A 22,879-nucleotide genomic window follows, 5' to 3' on the forward strand; every position below is an offset into this window, starting at 1 on the left:
TTCATCAGAATCATTCTTGCCTTTGATTGCCTGTGGACTTTGGCTCTTTCCCTACCACTTACCTGGAATTTTTCCCTATCCTCTTTGTCTGTCCAATGCTAACCAAATCTCACATCCAAGCCCACACTCCAGCTCCTCTAGAAAGCTTTCCTAAACCACTGAAGTCCATAGGGATTGCTACCACCTCTGAACTCCCATTGCACAAAAGAGTTTCTGCCATTCCTTTGTCCCTTAATATGTAAGGTCTGTTATTGTTAGTTTTCTTCTAAACCCTCATGTTTATCTTTCTATGTATCTTTAGGTTGATGTTTATATGTGTATTTCTCTGTATATGTATGTTATATCTGTGTTTTTATTTAAATGTTCATATGCTTATGTGCATGTATTATCTGCCTATGTCCAGATTGAGTGTATGAATCTGTGTTTCATTGCTTGTTTTCTCAGGTCTATGTGCAAGTCTATGTATATTTGTGTGTTTGCCTGAATATTTTGTGTGCCTGTGTCCCATGTGCTTACATGTCTCTGTGTGTATATTTTGTGTATTGTGCATCAATGTGCTCATGTTTGTGCTTAAGGCCATATTATATACATATGTATAGCTATACGCAAAAGTGTGACCATATGTATCTGTGCATTTATGTTTATTTGTGGTATTTATAGGTGTATGTGTGTGGGGGTGTGTGGGGGTGTGTGTGTCCTTGAGCAGGGCCTGTGTGGATTTCCTCTTTGTACCATTGCTTCCCTCCAGCTCAGTAAGCCCAAGGTGCACATACACACAGGAGGGTCTCAAATAATGTTTACACATTGATAAATTTCTCCAATCTGACCTTTCAACCTTTGTCTAGAAAGATGGCCTATGGGGGTAGAAATAGACATACAGTCACAGTGACCTCTGAATACTGGACCTCAAAGGGTGTGAGTCGTTTTCTCTGCTGCTCACCCACAACCTGTGAACTCTTACCACATGCACGCTACCATCTCATGAAGCACTGAGTTTGAAAATAAGAAAAAGGTGGACTCCCTGAATTAAAGTAACTACCCATCTCTCTCCTCTTCAACCACTTCATCTTTTCTGGCTCATGCCCTGGTGCATGGAGGATCAAAGGTACAATTTTTTGAAACACCAACTTGGATGGTAAGTTGTACTTCTGTCATTTATCAGTTGTGTGACCATGGGCAGGTTCCACAGTACCTCCAGATCTCAGTTCTCTCAATAAGGAAAGGTTATTCATAATGCCTTCCTTGTGAGGTAAGGCCTAGGGATAATGTGCACAACACAGAGCAGGAGTTCTACAAATGGTAGTTTTAGTATCACTTTACCTGGGAAGCCTTCCCACGCTACTATTGCCTTCACTAAATACTGCCCAAACCAGAAGTTTTACAGTTAAGAATTCACCTTGTATTAGTGTGTTCATATGTGTTTGTTTTTCCTTTACACTAAAATCTCACTTATGCAGGGACCATATCTAACATTTCTTTTCTCTCCCTCACAACATCCATAGAAAATCTGGAACTGTTGTAGAAGTGGTCATTAAAGGTATCAATGAAGCAGAATAGTGTGTTACTTAACAGTATCATTTCTGGAGGCACATAGATAGCAGTTTGAATCTTGTCTAGGCACCCCCTATACAAGTAAGCGATTTCACTATTCTGGGTTTTAGACACATTTGTAAAACAGAGTTTTATTGAATTCATTCATTCAACAAATATTTATTGAGTGTCTTATATATTAGGCACTGGAAATACAACAATGAACAGGACATACAAAAATTCCTGCCTTCAGAAGCCTTACACTCCAGTCTTACATTCTGGAGATGGAAAACAAACAAGTAAGACAGTAAATATACAATATGTCAAGTAGTGGTGGGCTCTACAATGAAAAAGAAAAGTAGCGTAAGGGAGTACAGTGTGGTAGAGAGAGATACAAGTGTACATACAATAATACCCACCCGAGGGGTTGCAAGGGAAATAACCCATGCAAGGTGCTTAATTCAGTGACTGGAAGAGTAAAAGATTTTAAATAGCAACTATCATTATATAGTTGTTATTGTATGTATAGTATAGTTTGATTTTTATAAATCTGAGAAGATATAAGCATTAAGTCTAATTATGTTCATGTTACAATTAGGGAAGCTAAGGTTCAGAGATATTTGACTTGTTCAAGGCCTCAGAATGAAGTAGACACAGAGCCAGGCTTACTTCCAGGTTTCTGACTTCTCGTCCAATTCTTTTACTAATCAAGAGGGCTACTGAGCCTACTGCAAGACTGGAAGTCTTTCCCAGTCTTGAAGTAATGTTGTGCATACTCCCCAGGACATTTCTTTATCTTCAGATCCAGGAGGTCCTAACAAAATGCAAGGGGCAGCTCAAAATATACACAATCACCTGGCCAGGCAAAAATTGACACCAGTTCTGTAGGCTTTTTAGTGGGGAAGGGGAGGGGTGTGTGTGTGTGTTGGGGGTGGTGGGGGTGGTAGTGATGATAGGGTGTTGGTTGAAAAATATCAAAGGAAAGTTCTCCAAAGTTCAGGGATGAGTGAGAATCCCCTTGGGAAAAAATGGCTAAAAGTTCCAGTGAGATGGAATGAGTGCAGTACTCAAAAAACAAGGAACAACCAGTCAAGGGGGATTGGGCCCTAGAGGCAGAGGTGATTGATAGAATTTCATGTAATAATGGGTCCTGAAATGCTGGAATGTCTCCTTAGCCCGTGCAAGCTCCAAATCATCTGTATGCAGCCACCCCTTGGCAAGTATGTTTCTTTATATTCCCACTCCCCATCTCTGCACAAACTCCTCCCTCCCCTGACCAAGGCCTTTCCTATCCCTCCAATCAAAAAGTAAACTAAGCTTAGATGCTACTTACAGTGCAGTATGAATTTTTTGGATGTATTTGTGCTTTTGAAAGTGCTTATAGTTTCAAAGCTTAGTAGACAAAGGGCAGTGCCAAACCTAGCTAGACTGCTGATGAAATTACAGTCACTCTGGGGCCTGTGAAGAGGAGCAATTTCTGGAGCAGTTGAGCTTTGCTAGGAGGCATAATATCACTCTATTGTAGGTTAAGGGCTTGTACCAATTGGAAGTCAATGAAAAATTTGACCTAATAGAGCGTACTACTAATGGGCTGCTGCACTGGAGGCTGGGCTTAACTTTCCCTTAAAAGAAGTAAATAATAAATAAATTCCTTATGAAAAAGCATAGAGAATATTAATGAAAATGAATTCTCCCTTACCACCAGAGAGGTGGAGCCATTGTAGAAAGTGATTCAGAGCTTCCCCAATATGAGATATGAGGCATATTCACCCATAACAGCCTTATCCATTGGCTTGCCAATTATTCAAGCTTTGATGTGTAGAAAGCCCTTTAATACACTAAGCTGTTGTACTCTTAAGCCCAAAGGCACACCAGACCCAACACCCTGTCTGTTTGCATAGGCTGCACAGGCAAGGGTTAACAGTACAACTGATGAAAATTGGATAGGTCAGCAAAGTTGTTTCCTTCTCCCTGGGCTCACCACAAAGGAAAACACTCCCATACTGAAGTGAGAAGACTCATCCCAAAGGTCACCCCTACAACCTCTGAGTCTTGTGGAGGAGACTCAAAATAAATACAGCCTGGGAGATCAAAGACCAGAGAGCCCCATTGGCTCCAGGAAAAGTCAAGTCAATACCCTAGCAGGGGAGAAGAATTGCTTCACTCACCCTGGAACCTCCAACGCCAGGAAAGTGGGGGAAGGGGGGCACCCCACATGACCTGTGCTGAAATAGGGAAGGAAGGGGAATGTGTGATGGGACTAGGAGTTTGAGTGAGAGATATAGGGAAGGAGGGGAAGTAAACACACACAGACACTGGTGGCCACCAGAAGTTTGAGCCTCTTTGGTAGCTGGAGGCTGGAAGAAAGGACAGAAATGGCTCTGGCTGTGATGGGGATCTTACTGGGCCTGCTACTCCTGGGGCACCTAACAGTGGACACTTATGGTAAGGCAGAAAGTGGGGTCCTGGCTGCCATTGCTGGCTTAGGCAAAAGGCTAGGGGGTTGGTGTTTAATGTCTACTAAGGAAAGCCTATTCCTGCTGGGCAGGTGAGTGTTCTCAACCAAACTCTGCAGGTTCTCTCAGCCTTGAGCAAAAGGGACGGACGTAGTTGAAGTCTGCTGAAGAAGTCAGAAGGCAAGTTTGGGCAGAAATTGAAAAAGGATTTTTCTCTTGGAAAACATCTGCATGATTTTCTAGGGCTTGTATCTCAGGGGCATCAAGAAGGCTCCCAGTGACACCCGAATTTTTCCTCCATCTGTGTCTCTCATCTAAAATTCTACCATTAGACTTAACCCCTCTGCTTCCAAGCTTTGGTCTCTGTTAAAATATATAGCCCCTGAAGAAGGAGTGTTTTCTAAGAGTTGTATAGGATTGTAGAAGTAACCTATACCACCCTTCATTGTCATGAATAAGTGCTCAGAAACATTCAGTAGTGATTGACATTTCACTGTTCACTACCTCTGCAGACCATCTAGTCTATCCAGGAGCAGCTCCAACTGTTAGAAAGTTATTATTTGTGTTGAACTAAATTCAGTTCCCTCTGACTTCCATCCAAAAATCCCAGCTTTGCTTCTTGGGGCTACACAGAACATAGATACTTCCTTGCCCTGTGATAGCCCTTCAAAGGCCTGAAGACAAGTACTATATCTCCTTGACTCTTCTCTCCTCCAAGCTGAACAGCTCCAGCTTTTTCAACTGGTCTTCATAGGACTCGGTTTTTTACACATTCCTGGGCTAACTCACTTCCCTATAGACATGGCTCAATTTGTCTGGGCTATTTATGGGTTGGATACATATCCCAAAGGAGGATGGACTATTCCATAGTCGCATTATTTCCTTGGAGCTTGGGCAGCTCCATCCTCATTTACACTCCTGAGAAGTGAGATGGATTTTCAGGAAACTGAACCTGGGTAACAGCTAAGTGAGATCCAATATAGGGTAAAGGGGTTTTTTTCTGCTTCCCTATCATCCCTAGAGAAAAAGGCTGGATAGGTGTTAGTTTGGTGTCACTTGTGAGGTCAGAAAGAATCCAGCTTTCCATAGCTGACTCTGATTAGATTACTCTATCCTGGGGCTCTGTGACCCATCAGACTCTGGAACCTCAGAGTTAGAAAAGACTCTGAATTAAGTCAACCAAAAGAAAAAATAATTTGCCCCCAAGCCAAAGAGCATTAGTGGCAGAGTTAATACTCCTGAAAAAATATTTTTCTTTCTATAACTACCATATTTCCATTCTCTAGTAAGTTTTATAATGTCTCTCTACCTTCTCCAAGTCTGTTGGTGTGAGCTAGGGCTCAAGCCTGGGGCTTGAGGGAGCATTTTAGAAATGTTAAATTTAAATCCTGTGTTTGTGTGCGTGTGTGTGTGTGTGTGTGTGAGAGAGAGAGAGAGAGAGAGAAGAGAGAGTACTCATGTGTCTTGTTCCTTCCCCAGCCTATGAGCTTTTCTAGACCTGGAAGCAGGCCTTCCATTTGTATATAGAATCTTACACTATAGACCTGAGGCTCAGGTTATGCTGAGCTGTAAATAATACCTTCCTTCTCCCTGGACCTCATTGTTCCCAGCCCATCTGTACAGTGAGGAGGTTGACTTGACTGGCCTCAAAGGGGTTTCTCAACTGGACAGCTCTGTGGGACTGCAACTTCACTGCTAAAAAGCCTGTAGGGGCCAGAATAAGTTGCTAGCCTCTTCCTGTGGGGCTAAGAGATATGTCAAGATAATCAAAATTTTAAAAGTTCTAATCTTCACATTTTATACGCATTTTAAACATTTCAGAAACATTTTATAAACATCTATTATATAAGCTAATCCTCTATCCAGGAGGCATTCCAGGAAAGGGAGAGAACCCAGTCATGTGGGGGAATGGGATAGAGACATGGAAAATGTCACCCTCTTTGTGATGACGGGAGGAAGGGGATTCAGAAAGAGACCTAGAATGGGTCTTATAAAGGAGCACACACCTAGTAAATTCAGCCTTTCTTTTCTTCAGTGCCATTACACAGGCGTCAGACATTTGCTTTTATAAGACTGGGACCCAGGACCACAATAAGCTCAATACTGTTCCCTCTTTCTCAAGCCAAATCCTCCCCCAACAAAGCTCCTTGAGTCGGTATCCAGCGCTGGTCTTTCCCCTGAAGAAGGCCAATATTTGAAGGAAATACAAACATTTCCTGAGGGAGGAGAGCAAAGCTCAGGCATTATGGGAAAGATTTTTCAGAAAGCAGCTGGCAGATGGGGGCATATTTTTTTTCAGACAATCATGGAATAATATCTAACCCTGAGATAACATCCAGAAGCCATGTCAGGTAGACCCAAGTAAGAGGTTGCTGGTTTCTATTGTGACTGATGGTTTAATAATTTAAGAAGGTAAGAAAGCAGTGTGGCTTCTGAAAACCTGTATTCTAGGCCTCTAGGCCTAGCTTTGACCTTGCTATCCATGTGACTTTGAGTAAGCATCTTCCTATCTCTGGGTTTCAGCTTACTCATATGTACCATAAGGGAATGTAACTAAGTGATTTCTAAAAGCTCTTCCAGCTATGCCATTCCAGAAGACTCCAAATTCTATCCTCTTTTGTACCTCAACCCCTGTTATACCAAGTGGCTTGCCATTTGGTGGTTTTAAGGTATCCATAATGGGCACAGTGTTCTGGGGGGGTTTCCCGAAATGGATTTTTCATACCCAATCTTCCAGGAAAACCAGGAGTATTGTTTAATTTGGCCAACATTTTACATTGGTTGCTAAGACAGCCCTGTTATTGGAGACACAGGCTGTTGTTTCCTCTCTGGCTGCCCTACAACCCACAGACAACATAGTACCTGCCCATAACTCAGTAGATTGTCTCAGACAGGAGAGAGTGGTTCCTTACCTTACCATATGATGACTTCTCCTTCATGTCAATATTAAATCTGACAACGTTCCAACCTAATGAATCTGTTTATCCAGGGAATGACATATTGAAGACTGCTATAGGATCGGAATAATTTAAGACAACTACAACAAGTTTCACTTAGGGCATGGGACAAGACTGACATTTATCCAGCACCCACTGAATGCCAGCCACATGCTAGGTGCTTTCACATGTATGAACTCATTTAACCTTCACAATTATTCTCTATAGAATCTTTATTATTATTTCCACTTTACTGATAATGACCTGAAGTTCAGATAGGTTTGGTATTTTACCCAAGGTCACACAGAGAGATATGCGGTAAGGCAGACCTTGCGCTTACATCAGTGGTATTCCTACTACATCATACAGTCCTTCATTACCCTCCTGCTCTCATTAGGGGCTCCTACTTGATTCTAAGAAAATTACAAGGAAAGGTAGAAGGTAAAAGTCAGTGGTATTGTGGTTTACTTCACTTTGGAGATCAAATAACATGAGGAATAGTACAATGTCATTTTTCTTGTGATGCCCTGTACCTATAATCCAGTCACTATGCAACTAATGAAGCAGGAGGAGGAGGAGGAGATAAGAATAAGAAAAAGGAGAAGGAACAAAAAGGAACAGAAGCATAATGGAAGAAAGAGTGGAAGAAATAAAGGAGGAAGAAGGGAGAGGAAAAGAAAAATAAGTAAAAGGGGGAAAAACATGCCATTTTGGGAAGTCTAGTTACAAACTCTGTTCTATTCATTCTGAGACGGAGGAGTCAAGCCTGACCTACTTCCAGAAGTGATTTTCAAAACTGAGAAATTGAAACTAGCTAGCAATTTTTTTGATAGGCCACACTGAGCTTTGTGAGAATTTCCAGCAAATTCCCAGGGAGGGAAAACACAAGCCAGGCCTTGTAGCTCCCCTAAGGTCAGAAGGAAGACATGCATATGCATAGACAAAGGCATTTTCAACTGCTCCAGATGTCCTCACAGCAGAATGCTGCTTTGTTGCCCGAGAGGGGAATGTGAGAGTGCTTTTCAGAGAAGAGGAGGGACATTGGGAAAGTCCAGAGGAAGATTAATGGGAAATAGCCTATTAAACCAAGAGGCTTAGATAGTTTTCATAGGGTTTAAGGATGGTATATTTGTGCTTGCATGTGGCCAAAAATATGCATGGGCATGTGTGTCGATGATAATGAAAAGCTACATCTGCAATCACATGGAGGTGTGAACTGTCTATAGCACAGTGAAACCTACTACCTGGTGAAAATTTACTGCCAGCTGGAACATATAATTATATAACTTCTATTTCTATTATAGTCTATTAGCACTGGACCACCTAAGATTAGAAGGGACCTTAAAGAGCAATGCTAAGACCCAAACAAAGCCTAGAACTTCCCCGGACAGCTTAATTCATCCATAGATAGCTCTGATTAATCACAAAGGCCATTGTAAGGCAAACCATCCCTTCTGCGATGTGGAAGGCAGAAAAGAATATCATAAAAAGAAATAGAATTAGGAAAATAGGGCTAACCAAAATCTGCCCCTCTTGTATTCCCATTTGTAGGTCTGCATTCTGCTCTCTGCCAAATTTGAAGCATTCCAGGGAGTATGTAGTGGATCTAGCAACATGGACTTATGTTTATTTATTCTTTTCTACTCAAAGGTTTTTTCTTGGGTAAAATTTGCTATTGATATTCTAAGAGTCCCTGGTGAGGGCACAGGCTAGAGGCTTGACTTTAGTATCTCTATTAACAGAAGCCATGATGCTGGACAGTACATTCTGGGAGTTAGAAAGCATACACTCAACCCATCCCAAAGATGTCATCTTCCATTTGCTTGACTGAATACTGGGAATTCTAGGCTCAATTAAAAGCTCTTGAATAAATATGACTGAATAGTAATATCTCATATCTTTGAAACCACCTCTCTTAGGAGAGACATGAATATATTGCCTAAATATACCCACCCCACACTCCTGGCCCCAGTTAAATAAAACAAAAAAATCTTCAAAATAAGAGCTTATGGATGGAAAATTCTGATGGGAGGCAATGGTTGTTTCAACATCCCCACCTGCTTCCCCCACCCCCATCCCTACCCCTAAGTGTTTCCTTCTCAAGCACGCCAAGGAGCAATCTCCCATTGCTTCTATCACCATCCCCACTACAGCCAGCTTCAGGATTTCACTCAGAACCTTTTCCTTTCTAGACCAAGAATGGATGCAATCTTTTCCCCCTCAGGATGAAATTTTCCTATGTATCCTTGCTAGGAACTAAGAGAAATCAAAAGGAAAATAAACAAAAGAAATCGGGGAAAAAAAAGTCAGGTTTACAAAGAGCAGGTTTCAAATTTAACAATAACTAATGATTTTGTTAAACAGAAATGTATATCCAGACTTCTTCCTCTCACCTGGTACTACCCTCAGTATTTCCTTTTTCCTGTCTTTCAGAGAACAGCTTAGGGTTGGGACCCCAGTCACTGAGTATTTCTAAGGGAACAAGAGAAAATAACAGGGCAGAGGGCCCTTTCTTGCTGATCTCAAAAGCCTACACTTTTCTCCAGGTGCATATTTACACAAAATGAAATAGTCCAGACCCAAATGCTTAGCATTTTTGCTTCCACATCTCTTTTGGAAAATGTGAAAAGAAATTTTTTTCATGGATTTGCAGAATGACAGAGTTGATAGAATATCTAGGGCATCTACCATCCAAACTCTCCACATTATAGATGAAGTAAATGAATCTTCCATGGTAGAAAGTTGACTTACCTAGGATCACCTCCATAGCAAGACAGTAACATAAAAAAAGGGCTTGAAACTCACAAATCTAAACAATGTTAAAGGCTTTCATCCTGAAGACTGGTTCTGATTGACGAGAAGGCTGGCAAAGAGCAAAAGGGCACAGGTACACAAAAGTGTGATAGAAAGAAAGTTGAGTGTTTTTTCTCAGAAACCTTTTGAGGTCTGTCGCTGCCACCTTAGTTGCCAGATAGATATGCAATCTACGTTTGCTTCTTTCCTCTGTTCTGCTTCTTCAGGCCGTCCCATCCTGGAAGTGCCAGAGAGCATAACAGGACCTTGGAAAGGGGATGTGAATATTCCTTGCACCTATGGCCCCCTGCAAGGCTACACCCAAGTCTTGGTGAAGTGGCTGGTACAACGTGGCTCAGACCCTGTCACCATCTTCCTACGTGACTCTTCTGGTGACCATATCCAGCAGGCAAAGTACCAGGGCCGCCTGCATGTGAACCAAAAGGTTCCAGGAGATGTATCCCTCCAATTGAGCACCCTGGAGATGGATGACCAGAGCCACTACACGTGTGAAGTCACCTGGCAGACTCCTGATGGCAACCAAGTAGTGAGAGATAAGATTACTGAGCTCCGTGTCCGGAAACGTGAGTCACTATGGGGGTAAGAAAGTACTGATGATCAATGAATCAATAGTGGATGTAATTCTAGAAACTCCTGAAAAACCCAGAGGCCTTTGTTTATCTATACAGAGGCTCTCCACAGGTATATGTGCTTATCAGAGAAAGTGGACAGGCAAAGAATTATTAGGGTTAGCATTCCCATGGTTAAATTTAAGAAGTGCTGGGAACGGTTCCTGACCTGCAAATCTGTATCCCTTCAAGTGTCCCAGAAATGCCAGCATCCATAGCCTAGTTACCCTGCTTGGGTTCTGGGATTTACAACTCAAAAATGAGTATATTTAATTTGTAGATAGATGCTGATAGAGAAGCTCTGGGGAAAGGGAGGCAGAGGTTAGCCAGGATAAGTTTGCTTGGTGGACAATTTTACAAAGGTCTGGCCCTGAAAACCCGCAACTGCAAAACTCAAAACTTGAGCCCCAGAACAAACTACATTATTTTTAAAGGTCAGTTGATTTTTACTTCCAAATATTCCAAAATCCCAGGTGATACCAAAAAGTACCTACCTGCAAGGGAAGCCATTTTGTTTGTATTACCCTTTCCTTCCTATTTCCTCCAAAGTCAGAAGCCCCCTTTAGTTCCAGTTGCAGATATATGCATGCCCTTATGCCCAACAAGAGTGATTCGGCCTTGTAGTCCCGTATCCTTATGACTGCCCAGAGTTTCCTGTCTTGTCTTTTCTTCACAGTCTCTGTCTCCAAGCCCACAGTGACAACTGGCAGCGGTTATGGCTTCACAGTGCCCCAGGGAATGAGGATTAGCCTTCAATGCCAGGCTCGGGGTTCTCCTCCCATCAGTTATATTTGGTATAAGGAACAGACTAATAACCAGGAACCCATCAAAGTAGCAACCTTAAGTACCTTACTTTTCAAGCCTGCGATGGTAGCTGACTCGGGCTCCTATTTCTGTACTGCCAAGGGCCGAGTTGGCTCTGAGCAGCACAGCGACATTGTGAAGTTTGTGGTCAAAGGTGAGTGGCCCTCTTTCCTGGTGAGCATCTTAACAGACCAGTTTGAACCAAAGACACTCAAAATGTGCCCTTATGCAAAAGAAGAATTGGGAGAACAGGGTCCCAAGCAGGCAATGGTTGTACAATCCCAAATAAAAAAAAAATGGGACTGGGGACAACAGGGATAGAGACATTGCCCGTCATGCCATAGGTTAAGTAGATAAAGACAGTGAAGGAAAGAGTGAGATTTACTAGCACATTGTATTTGCCAGACACAAAGTACAAGAACTTGACACATATTTTCTCATTGAATCGCCACAACTGTCCCATGAGATAGTTATCATTACTTTTACTTTACAGAAGAGGAAATAGAGTCAGAAAGGGTAATCTACTTGCCCGTGGTCTCACAGCAAGGAAGTATAAATCTGGATTTGCACTCAGATTTCATGCTCTTTCTACTATGTCTGATTGTTTCTCATGGTTGAATCTATATTAGATCCTGGGCACCCTTCAAAAGCTGTTGTTTTTTGTTTGTTTGTTTGTGTGTTCTGTTTGTTTGGTCATTGTTTTGCTTGTTTGATTAGGCTTGATCTAATATATTTACATGCTTTCTTTTAACTTCCCTCCCCCACTTCATTGTAAAGCCAAATACAAGTTCTGGTTGAAGTATCCTTGAAGATGGGTTCTGGTTCATCAAGATTTGACTATTTCTTACAGCACTGTCCTGGGAGCACTACGAACTATGCATATAAACACTGTAAGCTGAGGCTTAAATGAAGAGTCCAGCAGTGATATGTCCAGATGAGTTTTCTTAGCTTTCAAGAGATATCCTTGGAAAGAAAGACACTCCAACAAGATTACCATTGCCCAAAACATGTTGGAAACTAACTGATTTTAGGGAATTGCCCTCAGAACCATCTGAAAATTATTGTTTTCTGAGGATAGATCTGTATAAGGAATGGTAATAATGGCTTATTACCATTTGGGCTAGGAGACTGATGTTGGTTTGAGACTCTTGTGTTTGCCTGGAGGAATTTGTTTCCCAAAGTTAAGCTGTAGTGAGGATGTGTGTGCTGTAGATCATGGTTTGTTAGTTTGGGGAGGAACAAGAGTGGTCCACCCTGAAACAGTTATATGAACAGTGTCCCAGTTCTCTAAGAGCTGACAGTTTGGTCAAGCAGAGAGGGCAGGGCATGACCAGAAAGCCCAAGAATGCATAGTGCATAAAGAGACTAACTGAACATTCTCGCCTTTCTGTGAGTTACTTCTCAGACCATCTAGGCAAGAACTTGCTCACAGTAAACCCGCCTGCCTATTCCTTCTCACAGTCAATGCTTATCACAGTGCTGTTAAGCAGTGCTCGCCATTGCCCCCTACTGATAGATAAGAAAACTGAGGCTCAGGGAAGTTATTCTCAGCCTTCCACTCTTCCCTGCTCTGTGAGCCAAGGTAATCTTTCTGGCTACCTCTACCTGCCTCCCTGTCCAACCAACCTTGTCCCCTGAGTCTGACTCCCTGTTTCACCTCTGCCCTATGGAACTCTCAGCCCTTCACCCTTCCACCTCACTTTGCACTGTTCTTTAGTTCTAGAAGGACTCTGGAGGCCCTGCTTTTGCTCATATTCTTGGACTGCTGAGCTTTGCTGACAAACAAAACAAAACACAGATATGAATTGACTCCACTTTAATTTGATGCTCTGCGACATCCACTGCCTGCCCTCATACTGTGTGTCTATCTATTTGCTTATCTTTGTCTCATTCCTCGTAGCAGCTTTTCAGAACATTTCTACCTTATTTAAGGCCCCCAGCCCCACTCCTAAAAGATAAGGTAACTTCCTTCCTCTGTAAGAAGGTCCAGGCCCTCTTCAGATGTGAATTTTATCAACTACCCTCCTCTCTGCCTTGATATTTCCCTATCCATTTCCTCTTGGCTCAGAGTAAGGTATGCTTTGCTCCTCTCCACAACAAGCCCCTCCTCCTGAACTCAACATCAGCTACTCCAATGCCCTGCAATACCCTTTATCCTCTACCTAAGTCAAATATATATGCATGCATAATATATGTATATATGTCAGTATGCAAGCCTAATACAAACATATATATATATATATATTATTTTTAAGAAATTTTTTTCTCCATCTGCCACCTAATCTCTCCTATGGTCACTACCAACCTTCTCATGAAGGTAGCTTCCACCAGCTGAACCTCTCAATTCATTCACCACACATAACTTTGTAATTTGGGGTCATCATTAACCTCTGTATCACCAAATTCCAAGGCCTCTGCATTCATACTTTTCCTCCTCAACATCTCTGTGACAGTGGTCCCTGTTGGCCATTTATTCCTCCTCAGTATTCTTTCAGTCACTGCTATCAATGACACCAATTTCTCTTGGTTCTTCTAAGACCTTCCTGAATGATCCTTCTGAGACACCTTTGTTGGCTCTTTTTTCATTCACTCCTTAATTGTAAATGTTCTCAAAGACTCAATTCTTATTCATCTCTGCATGTATTTCTATATTATCAGGAGATTTTATTTACTTCTGTGGCTTCAAATATCACCTGTAGGCTGATGACTCTCAAACCATAATATTATCTGTAATTTTTTTTTTCCTGACTGCTAAATCCCAGTGTCTAGTTACCTTCTGGACAGCTTCATTTCTAATCTCAGCTTGTTCAAAACTGAATGTACCTTTTACTCACCAAACCTGTTCCTCAAACCTGTTAGAAAACACAGCAGTATCTTTGACTCCTCCTTATCTTTTACCTCGCATGGTCAAATAATCATCAAGATTACCAAGTGCTGTGAATTCACCTACTGAATCATGTATCTTATTAGGATCTTTCTTTCTCTTCCTATACCCTCATGGTCTCATATTCTCTTTTAAAAAACAATTTCAATCATCTTCTAAATGCTCTCCCCATGTCCATTCATTCTTATGAAATCATCAACTTATTCAATATTTATTGAGTATATATTTTATGTCGCTAGATTATAAAATTCAAGAGTGCAGAATTCTACCTGTCTACTTCATGACTGTTCTCCAGAGCCCAGCAAAGTATTTGGCACAAAGAAGACACTAGACACTAGACGAATATTGTATTTGTTAATGAATGGGCAAAATATGCTATTGCCTCATCTTTGAAAATCCTACCACACTGTTGTCAGAATTATTTCCAAAAAAAGAGGCTGAACAATTTTTGCTTCCTTTCTCAAAAGGAAGTAAACTTTTCTCAAAAGGTGTAACCTTCTGTTACACCCCATGGATCCTTCCAACCAAAGAACAAAGCCCAAACTCTTTCAGTCTGTTTTCAGCCTACCTGTCCAGCTTTATCTACTAATATGTTTCTCCACATCTAAAACGGAGCATGCTGTTTCCTCTGCTAGTAGGAGGGAGGAGCTTATGGTTTTCTCATGTCTTTCCTGAGCAGGTACATGGCCCTGTGCTTGTGTGTGGCCTTCTAGTTTCCCAGAACTGTGTCAGAACTCTTCAAAATCCCTAGGGAAATCTTATTCCTCAACCGTTTTTAAGGCTATTTTGGTTAGTTTTTGTTTGTTTGTTTGTTTCTCTCACCTATTATCCATTGCCTCAGGCAGCTGCATGACAAATGCTACCCCATCCCTGGGGAGAGGCTCTTAGCACTGGGTTACCAATAAAACAAGTCTTTTGAGTCAGGTCTTTCAGGGAACCACCAGACAGGCCAAATAATGGCAATTGTTAAAAAATGAAGTTTGTTGGGCCCACTCCAGCACCTGGAATGAGGTTGTATGTTCAATATTACCTCTGAAGTAGAAGGGGTAAGGGGACGAGGATAAGTTAAAACAACATAAAGCTTGCTGTTCTTACCAAAACTGGAATATTTTTCTTCCATAAATTCTCCCTAAGGTGCTGCAAACCTTTGGCTATTTTGCAAAATTCTAAAAAAAAGTTGATTATGTCAAATTTTGCATTATTTCACTGATGTTGTTAAAAGGTAAATTTCTGGAGGTTATTATGCCACCATTTTCACTGATGTCACCCATTGCCACCTTCTTTGTGATACTTGCCAACTTTCTCTCAAGAGAATTAACTACTAGGTCTCAGTTAGAAGTTAGTAAAAAATAAAATATATTTTCCCATCCAAGTTGACTCACCCTCTGAACTCTAGATACAAGTTACTTCCAGATCTATTAATCCTGGGTTTAAAACTCTGTTCTTGATTGATGTATGAAAGCTGAACAAGCAACACAGAACTTACCAGCGTCATGACAGAAGTGTTGAGACAGGTCCAAGTATGGAACTGAATGGCCTTTACTTACTTCCTCTTTCCCTAGGGCATTAAACTATTCACCCAAGGGTACAAGATCCCTTGAATCGGTTCCCTTTTCCTTGCAGACTCCTCAAAACTACTCAAGACCAAGACTGAGGCACCTACAACCATGAGACACCCCTTGAAAGGTGAGTTTTACTATTGTTTGAGGAAGTAGTAGAGGTCCAAAATGGTGTCATGGTAGCCAAGGAAGGAATCACAATGCCATTGAATGGCTAATAAACAGTCAATTGGTTCCTCAGCGAGAACATAGCAGTAAAGGAATGGAAACAAAAGAAAGGTAACAATGATGAATATATACTCTTTTTTTGTGAAAACTTCTGAGGCAAAAGGAAAGAGAGAGTTAGAATACTCCCATTGGAAATACAAAAAAGGAGAACACCAAATTCTATTCTGCTCCTAGTTTGACTTGCTGTGTGACTTTGGGTATATTACCTCCCCTCTATGGGACTTCTTCTCACTGCCCACACCTAAAGTAAGAAACAAGGATGCCTCATCTCATGGTACTAGTGGTTGATAACACGGCCAGGCACTCTGGAAAGTACAGCACAAATGGCCAGAGAAGGACTCCAACCTTTGCAACCATCTCTTACCTCTCAGCTTTTTGATAGAAGAGAGATCTCTGACACTATTTTCTATATTCATAGCAACATCTACAGTGAAGCAATCCTGGGACTGGACCACTGACGTGGATGGCTACCATGGAGCAACCAGTGCTGGGCCAGGTAAGAATATTGTCAGGATTTCTATCTTTTCTTCTTGACTCTAAGCTTTGTGACCAAAACTTTCCATTATGCACACTGTTCTACAGCATTGAACTCTGCAAGTCATTACCTGCTATGTGCCAAGCAATGGTCAAGGACACTGAGGATGGGTAAGGTGGGTGGGATGTAGAGAGAGAGATACAGATCCAGGGATGAGTGAAGTCAGAGTGAGGTTAAGGGAAGTGATAAATCTGTCCTTTATTTAGTTCTCTGTTGCCATAGTAATATACTTTCCAAACATTCTGAGCAAGAAATAGGGATAGGGACATTATGACATCATGACCTCAGCCAGGTAAAGATAATGGCAGAGCGTCATTGCTTGAGCTCTTAACCAGGGCTCTTCAAGCCACTTGAAGCTGATTTCTGATTCCTCCAAGGCCTTGAATATTCCCAAGTCAGGGTCTCAGAGAATCAAATCCCAGATAAATCTTTTGTGTTTCACCTGCATCTGATAGTCAGGTGGTGTGCATTGACATGACTACATTGACTGTTGAAATAATAGAACACTCTCACACCAGTTGATAATTAGCTGCTCCCCTTAACCCCTGAACCCTCCATTATTACCTGGGGCCGCCTTGTCCCATTCCTCAGAACTCTCTAGACCACTCCCATGGTCATGCAACAAAAGGTATACCAAAGAATCTCTAAGACTCCAAGTCTACAGTAGGCATCTGTTGTGATTGGTTGGAATTAAATAGTTTGATAACTATCACTCTTGGTACTCATCCTCTGCCTGTGTATAATTGAGAGTGGACTTCCAAATGTTCTTTGTACCTCTCCTTTCCTGATTGTAGAGCTTTTTGGCTATCTCTGGGCAGCACTCAAACCTGTTTTATGTGCCACATTTGCATTGCCATCTTTGGCTTCAAGACTTCCATAGCTCCATTCCTGTCCCAAAAGAACATCTATTGGGAGAATAGAAGTTAGAAAATGCCTCATAGGGAGTTGGTTTGGAAAAATGAGAAAATAACCTTGGGCAAAGTCAAAGTTCTTAGATATTAGGTCTGCACCCTATTTTCTCTACCAAGTTTTTAGGACTTGACTCTCTTCAAAAGAGAATATTTCTTCGATTTGTACCAGCTTATAACTTGAGTTCTCTCAGTTCCAACAAGACACTCTGAGGACCACAAATACTGGATTCCTAGGACACGATATCTTAGACTCTCATGAAAACAAGCCAGTTGCAGCAACAAATCCTAAGTACACTGAGGTTCCTTTCCTTACACCTCTCTATCATCTGACCTAGCTTCTTAGATTCAGAATATTATAGCTAAAAGTGCATTAGACATCATTCAATCTTTTCATTGAACTTATGGGGCAACTAAGGCCTAGTAACAAAACTAAATTTTGTCTAAGGTCACTGTATTCATTTTTCCATGGCTGCTCTAAAAACTTACCCAAACCTAGTATCTTAAAACAGCGTAAATATATTATCTTCCACTACTGGAAATAAGTCTGACACAATTATCATTGAGCTAAAATCAAAATATCAGTCAGCAAGGCTGTGTTCCTTTTGGAGGGTTTGGAGCAGAATTAATTTCCTTGTCTTTTCTGGCTTATAGAAGCTACCCACATTCCTTGGCTCATGGCCCCCTTCCTCCATTTTCAAAACTAACAATGTGGCATTCTCAAATCTCTATTCCTTTTTACTATGTAAACTAACATACTGACAGGTTCCAGGAATGTAGATGTGAATATCTTTAGAGGACCATTATTCTGCCTACCATAGTCATATAGCAAGTAAATAAGAGATCTAGGACTGGAAGCCCAGTTCAGTTGATTCTTTCAGCTTTTAAGCATAATGGGAGTATGTGTCTCAAGTGGCTCAGTGGAAATATGTTTTGATAAAGAAGGAAGCTGGGGACTTGACCAGAGAGTGTGATGGGAAGAATCTTTGTGGCTAGAAGTAACTGATCAGAATCTTAATAAGGTATGTAGCATTTTTGGTGAAGTTGGAAAGTCAGAATATTATTTTCTTTTTTCTAAAGGAAGGTGAAAACCTTCTGTCTTGGCCCTATAGAAAGCATGGACAACTAGCTCAAATGACCAGGCCAATCAGCCCACCGTTGAGTCTCTAAGAACCTATTTACACATGGCATCCTTTCTCAAGTTTTTCTCATGAGCCTGGAGTTTTTTCTCTCTGGCTAGCTAAGAAGGTTAGGAGAATATGGAAAATGAAAAAGAAAAAGGCTTGGCCTAGTCTGGGTTATTCCTTAGAGTTTTTGTTTCTGGCCTTATTTTCAACCAAATACCACTTGATCTTGTTTTACCATCTAGGAAAGAGCCTGCCTATCTTTGCCATCATCCTCATCATCTCTTTGTGCTGTATGGTGGTTTTTACCATGGCCTATATCATGCTCTGTCGGAAGACATCCCAACAAGGTTAGTCATGAATATGAGAAGGTGGCTTTGGCTCATTTGTTCTTTCTGTCAGTATACTTGAGCCTAAATTCTGTATCAGGCATTGTGTTAGGCACTTCAAGAAGCTCCCAGCCTAGTTTGGGAGTGAAGGTGGGGGTGCAGGGAGACAGATGTTCAAGCAAACAATGGCATAAGACTTATGGAACTAAATGCACTAGGCTTTGGTACTTAGTCAAGTACAGCCATCTTTCTAATGAGTCACCTTGTAATGATGCAAGAGAAAGAGAAGTCACAATCCCTGCCCTCGAGTTGCTTACAATTTATTTAGGAGATTCAAGGTAGAAACATGGAATTTATCAATAACAATATATAGCAATAGAGGCTATAAGCTCAAAAACTAGAGAAGATAATCAATGCTAAAGGGATCCAGAGGAGAAGAGAGTCATTTAAGGCTTGAGTAATTAGCAAGGGATTTCAGAAGGAATAATATCTTAGACCACATTTTGGAGGATGAAAACAATTTGTAAGGAGACAATATTTCAGGAAGAGAGAACTACATCAGCAAAGTTGTAAGGGCCTAAAAGACAACTGGGAGTGGGGTCATCAATAAAGAAAACTTCTGTAGATGGGCAACAGAGAAATGCAGTGGGAAAGGAAAGTTTATTCCTGATTATAGAAGGCCTTAAACGCCAGGTTAAATAATTTGGACTTTCTTCACCAGGCCTTGCAAGGGTACTAAAAATTACCAATTTTTTCAAGCATGGAAGTGGCATAATGACAGCACAGTTGTCAGGGCCATTTAAAAACTATGAACCAACCAAGGAGGAAAAAAACTTGGGATGCTTGTTTCTAAAAGGAAAAAAAAACAAAAAACAAACAAAAAAAACTAGCTATCTCTCAATGCCCAGTGCACTAGTCATTTTGCCTAACATCAGTTTGTCTTATTCTCTGTACTATCTCTTACTCCAAAATAGCCTGGTTACTACCATGGGTCTGATGGATTTCCACCATCAGAAAGGAGCCTTGAATATCTCCTCCCAGGTTTTGATTATAAGCTCTGGCTTTTGCCAGTTAGCATGGCTATCACCATGAGGTTGAACTTGATAGCAGATGCCTCACATGACCACAAACCCCAGGGGCACTAAAATGAAAGTATTCTCATATAGTCTTGATGAGGCTAGGCATAAATGGTAACCACATTAAATTGTTTCTCTCTCAAAAACCTTCCATGGTTTCTTATGGCCCAGGGGATATAGGTCAAAATGCAGCATTCTATTCCAGGCTCTCTGTGATGTGGCTCTAGCCAATTTTCTCAACACCCACCACTTCCTTATACCTAGTCTCATTTCCAAAAATTCCTCTTTCCTATCTTTCTATAAGGGAGACGGCCTCAGGGCATCAATTTAATTTAACATAATTACTGAGCACCTATTGTGTGACAGGTGCTGGGCATATTAAGATGAAAAAGTCATGACCCTTGCAGTACAGGTGCTCATAGGCCAATGGGGGAGGCAAGACACAGAAATGCAGGGCTCTACCATAAGGCAGAATTCCTGTGGTTTCTCTTGTTTACTTTGTTGTCATTTAATGCTTGAATTTCCAGTTGCATCCCCGAAAAATTATAAGCACCTAGAGGGCAGTACCAAGAAACATCTGTCTTTGCACTAACCTAAGCCTTTGAACCTGTACGGAATATAGGACACTCCTCCTCCACAGACTCTAGGGGACAATAGTGACCAATACCATGGTTTTTCCTGGGTATATGGTGGGAATGAGTGCATTTGGGAGTGGCTTGGGTCATGGTCATCGGCATCAGGCTAATCCAGCCCCTTCTTCCTGGTATCCGGCCTTACAGTCAAGTTTCCCACAAGGATTCTCTGGGGATCCTTGGGGGAGATTCCTGGGTAAAGAGCAGGTCCAGTTCCAGTGCCCTCCCTAAACCCATACCCAGAAACTGCTCCAGCCCAATATCCTGAGTCCAAGATGACAAAAGGGATAGTGACCATATGTGCTTCCCCTTCCTTTACCTGATAAATTTGCATCTCTGTGTTTCAATTCATCTCCCCAATACCTACCAGGTGTTGGAAAGCTGAGACATATTAAAATCCCCTCCTCTGTACCCTTCCCTCATCTTTTGACTGGTACCCGGGATCCATGCTTGACCTTTGTCCACTTGCCCTGAAAACTTTTGACATGATTCCTCCTTCTTTTCTAGAGCATGTCTATGAAGCGGCCAGGTAAGAAAACCTCTCCTCTTCCATTTTTACCTGTCCTTGCCCTCAATTTTGATTACTGGCAGGAAACATGGAGGAAGGGGGGTGTGGCACAGACCCAGTCCTAATGCCAGAGGCCTTCAGAGTCAGGACATAGCTGTCTTCCCTCTCTCAGGCACCTCCTGAGGTTGTTGTGGCCCCCTGAACATAAAGGATAATTTAGATCCATCTGCCTTCTGCTTCCAGAATCCCTGGGTGGCAGGATCCTGCGAATTAATTGGCAAGAATTCAGGCAGAAGGGTGGGAAACCAGGACACCAGCCCCAAGCCCCTTCTTATGGGTGGTGGGCTCTTGGGCCATAGGGTACATGCCAGAGAGGCCAACGACTCTGGAGATACCATGAGGGTGGCCATCTTCGCAAGTGGCTGCCCCAGTGATGAACCAGCTTCTCAGAATCTGGGCAACAACTACTCTGATGAGCCCTGCATAGGACAGGAGTACCAGATCATCGCCCAGATCAATGGTGACTACGCCTGCCTACTGGACACAGTTCCTCTGGATTATGAGTTTCTGGCCACTGAGGGCAAGACTGCCTGTTAAAAATGCCCCACTAGGCCAGGATCTGCTGACATAATTGTCTATTCAGTCCTTGCCTTCTGCATGGCCTTCTTCCCTGCTACATATCTTCCTGGGTAGCCCAAAGTGTCTGCCCTGCCAACACTGGGGCCCCTGGGAGTCACTGGCTTTGCCTTAGAATTTGCCAGATGCATCTCAAGTAAGCCAGCTGCTGGATTTGGCCCTGTGCCCTTCTAGTATCTCTGCTGGGGGCTTCTGGTACTCCTCTCTAAATACCAGAAGGAAGATGCCCATAGCACTGGGACTTGGTCATCATGCCTACAGACACTATTCAACTTTGGCATCTTGCCACCAGAAGACCAGAGGGAGGCTCAGCTCTGCCAGCTCAGAGGACCAATTGTATCCAGGATCATTTCTCTTTCTTCAGGGCCAGACAGCTTTTAATTGAAATTGTCATTTCACAGACCAGGGTTCAGTTCTGCTCCTACACTGTAAGTCTAATGTTCTGACTCTCTTCTGGTGCTCAATAAATAATCATAACAGCAACTTCAATCATGTTGGTCTTCTCTCACAGTATGGTAGGAACTACTAAAAGTAATTAAAGTGAGACTAGTTAAGAAGCCTGGGGCCCCTGAGAGTATGGATGTCACTTTTGCTTTTTTGGTCTTTTCCCTTCCCACACATGCCACTCCTACTTCACTCCACTGGTAAGTCCAGCTGGAGCACAGTGAATACCTGATTAAACAGTACTCCCCTGGCTTCCCTTACCCAACATGTCATCCTGCCAGGTCCACCTGGATGATTCTTCCCACATCAACTGGAAGCCTGAGAAAGAAAAAGTCCTGGGCTGGGCACGGTGGCTCACACCTGCAATCCCAGCACTTTGGGAGGCCGAGGAGGGCAAATCACGAGGTCAGGAGATCGAGACCATCCTGGCTAACATGGCGAAACCCCGTCTCTACTAAAAGTACAAAAAAATCAGCCGGGCGTGGTGGCGGGCGCCTGTAGTCCCAGCTACTTGGGACACTGAGGCAGGAGAATGGCTTGAACCCGGGAGGCGGAGCTTGCAGTGAACTGAGATCACGCCACTGCACTCCAGCCTGGGCCACAGAGCGAGACTCTGCCTCAAAAAAAAGAAAAAAGAAAAAAGAAAAAAAAGAAAATAAAAAGTCTTTCTGTCTCAGGGGACTATGAATGCAGAGACGAAGGGATTTCCTTCTTTCCAAAGTATGGATGCACCACTTCCACTTCTTTGAAGCTTAAAATTTTGGGGGTGGTTGCATTTTTCACAGGTTATCTGCTTTAGCTCCTGTCCCCTTCTTACAATGTGAGGTGGGGATAAGAGCAAGAAAGCCTTTCTCTTCAAGGAGGAATA

At 42.2% G+C, this 22,879-nt stretch overlaps 1 protein-coding gene across 3 annotated transcripts; it reads left to right on the plus strand.

The window, feature by feature from the left end:
• Window positions 1-3,793: 3,793 nt before the first annotated feature.
• Window positions 3,794-22,050, plus strand: VSIG4 (V-set and immunoglobulin domain containing 4). Of its 3 annotated transcripts, none has more exons than XM_025372857.1 (8): window positions 3,794-3,975; window positions 9,943-10,299; window positions 11,021-11,302; window positions 15,656-15,718; window positions 16,238-16,315; window positions 18,632-18,736; window positions 20,931-20,952; window positions 21,291-22,050. In XM_025372857.1, exons 1-8 carry the CDS (start codon window positions 3,906-3,908, stop codon window positions 21,526-21,528), a joined length of 1,215 nt encoding a protein of 404 aa, XP_025228642.1. In that variant the 5' UTR covers window positions 3,794-3,905; the 3' UTR covers window positions 21,529-22,050. The 3 variants fall into 3 exon arrangements, with proteins under 3 accessions (XP_025228642.1, XP_025228643.1, XP_025228644.1); XM_025372858.1 differs by having other exon boundaries at window positions 21,625-22,050; XM_025372859.1 differs by lacking the exon at window positions 11,021-11,302.
• The last annotated feature ends 829 nt before the right edge of the window (window positions 22,051-22,879 follow it).

The sequence above is a fragment of the Theropithecus gelada genome, chromosome X (assembly GCF_003255815.1).
Source record: "Theropithecus gelada isolate Dixy chromosome X, Tgel_1.0, whole genome shotgun sequence".
In the NCBI taxonomy this organism is placed as follows: domain Eukaryota; kingdom Metazoa; phylum Chordata; class Mammalia; order Primates; family Cercopithecidae; genus Theropithecus; species Theropithecus gelada.

What these genes read in the sequence shown, in the direction of transcription:
- VSIG4 (XM_025372857.1), top strand. Translation starts at nt 3,906, where the DNA reads ATGGCTCTGGCTGTGATGGGGATCTTACTGGGCCTGCTACTCCTGGGG. An exon ending in CATGAGACACCCCTTGAAAG is followed by an intron (nt 15,719 to 16,237) that starts GTGAGTTTTACT and finishes CTATATTCATAG; the next exon opens with CAACATCTACAGTGAAGCAA. An exon ending in TCGGAAGACATCCCAACAAG is followed by an intron (nt 18,737 to 20,930) that starts GTTAGTCATGAA and finishes CTTCTTTTCTAG; the next exon opens with AGCATGTCTATGAAGCGGCC.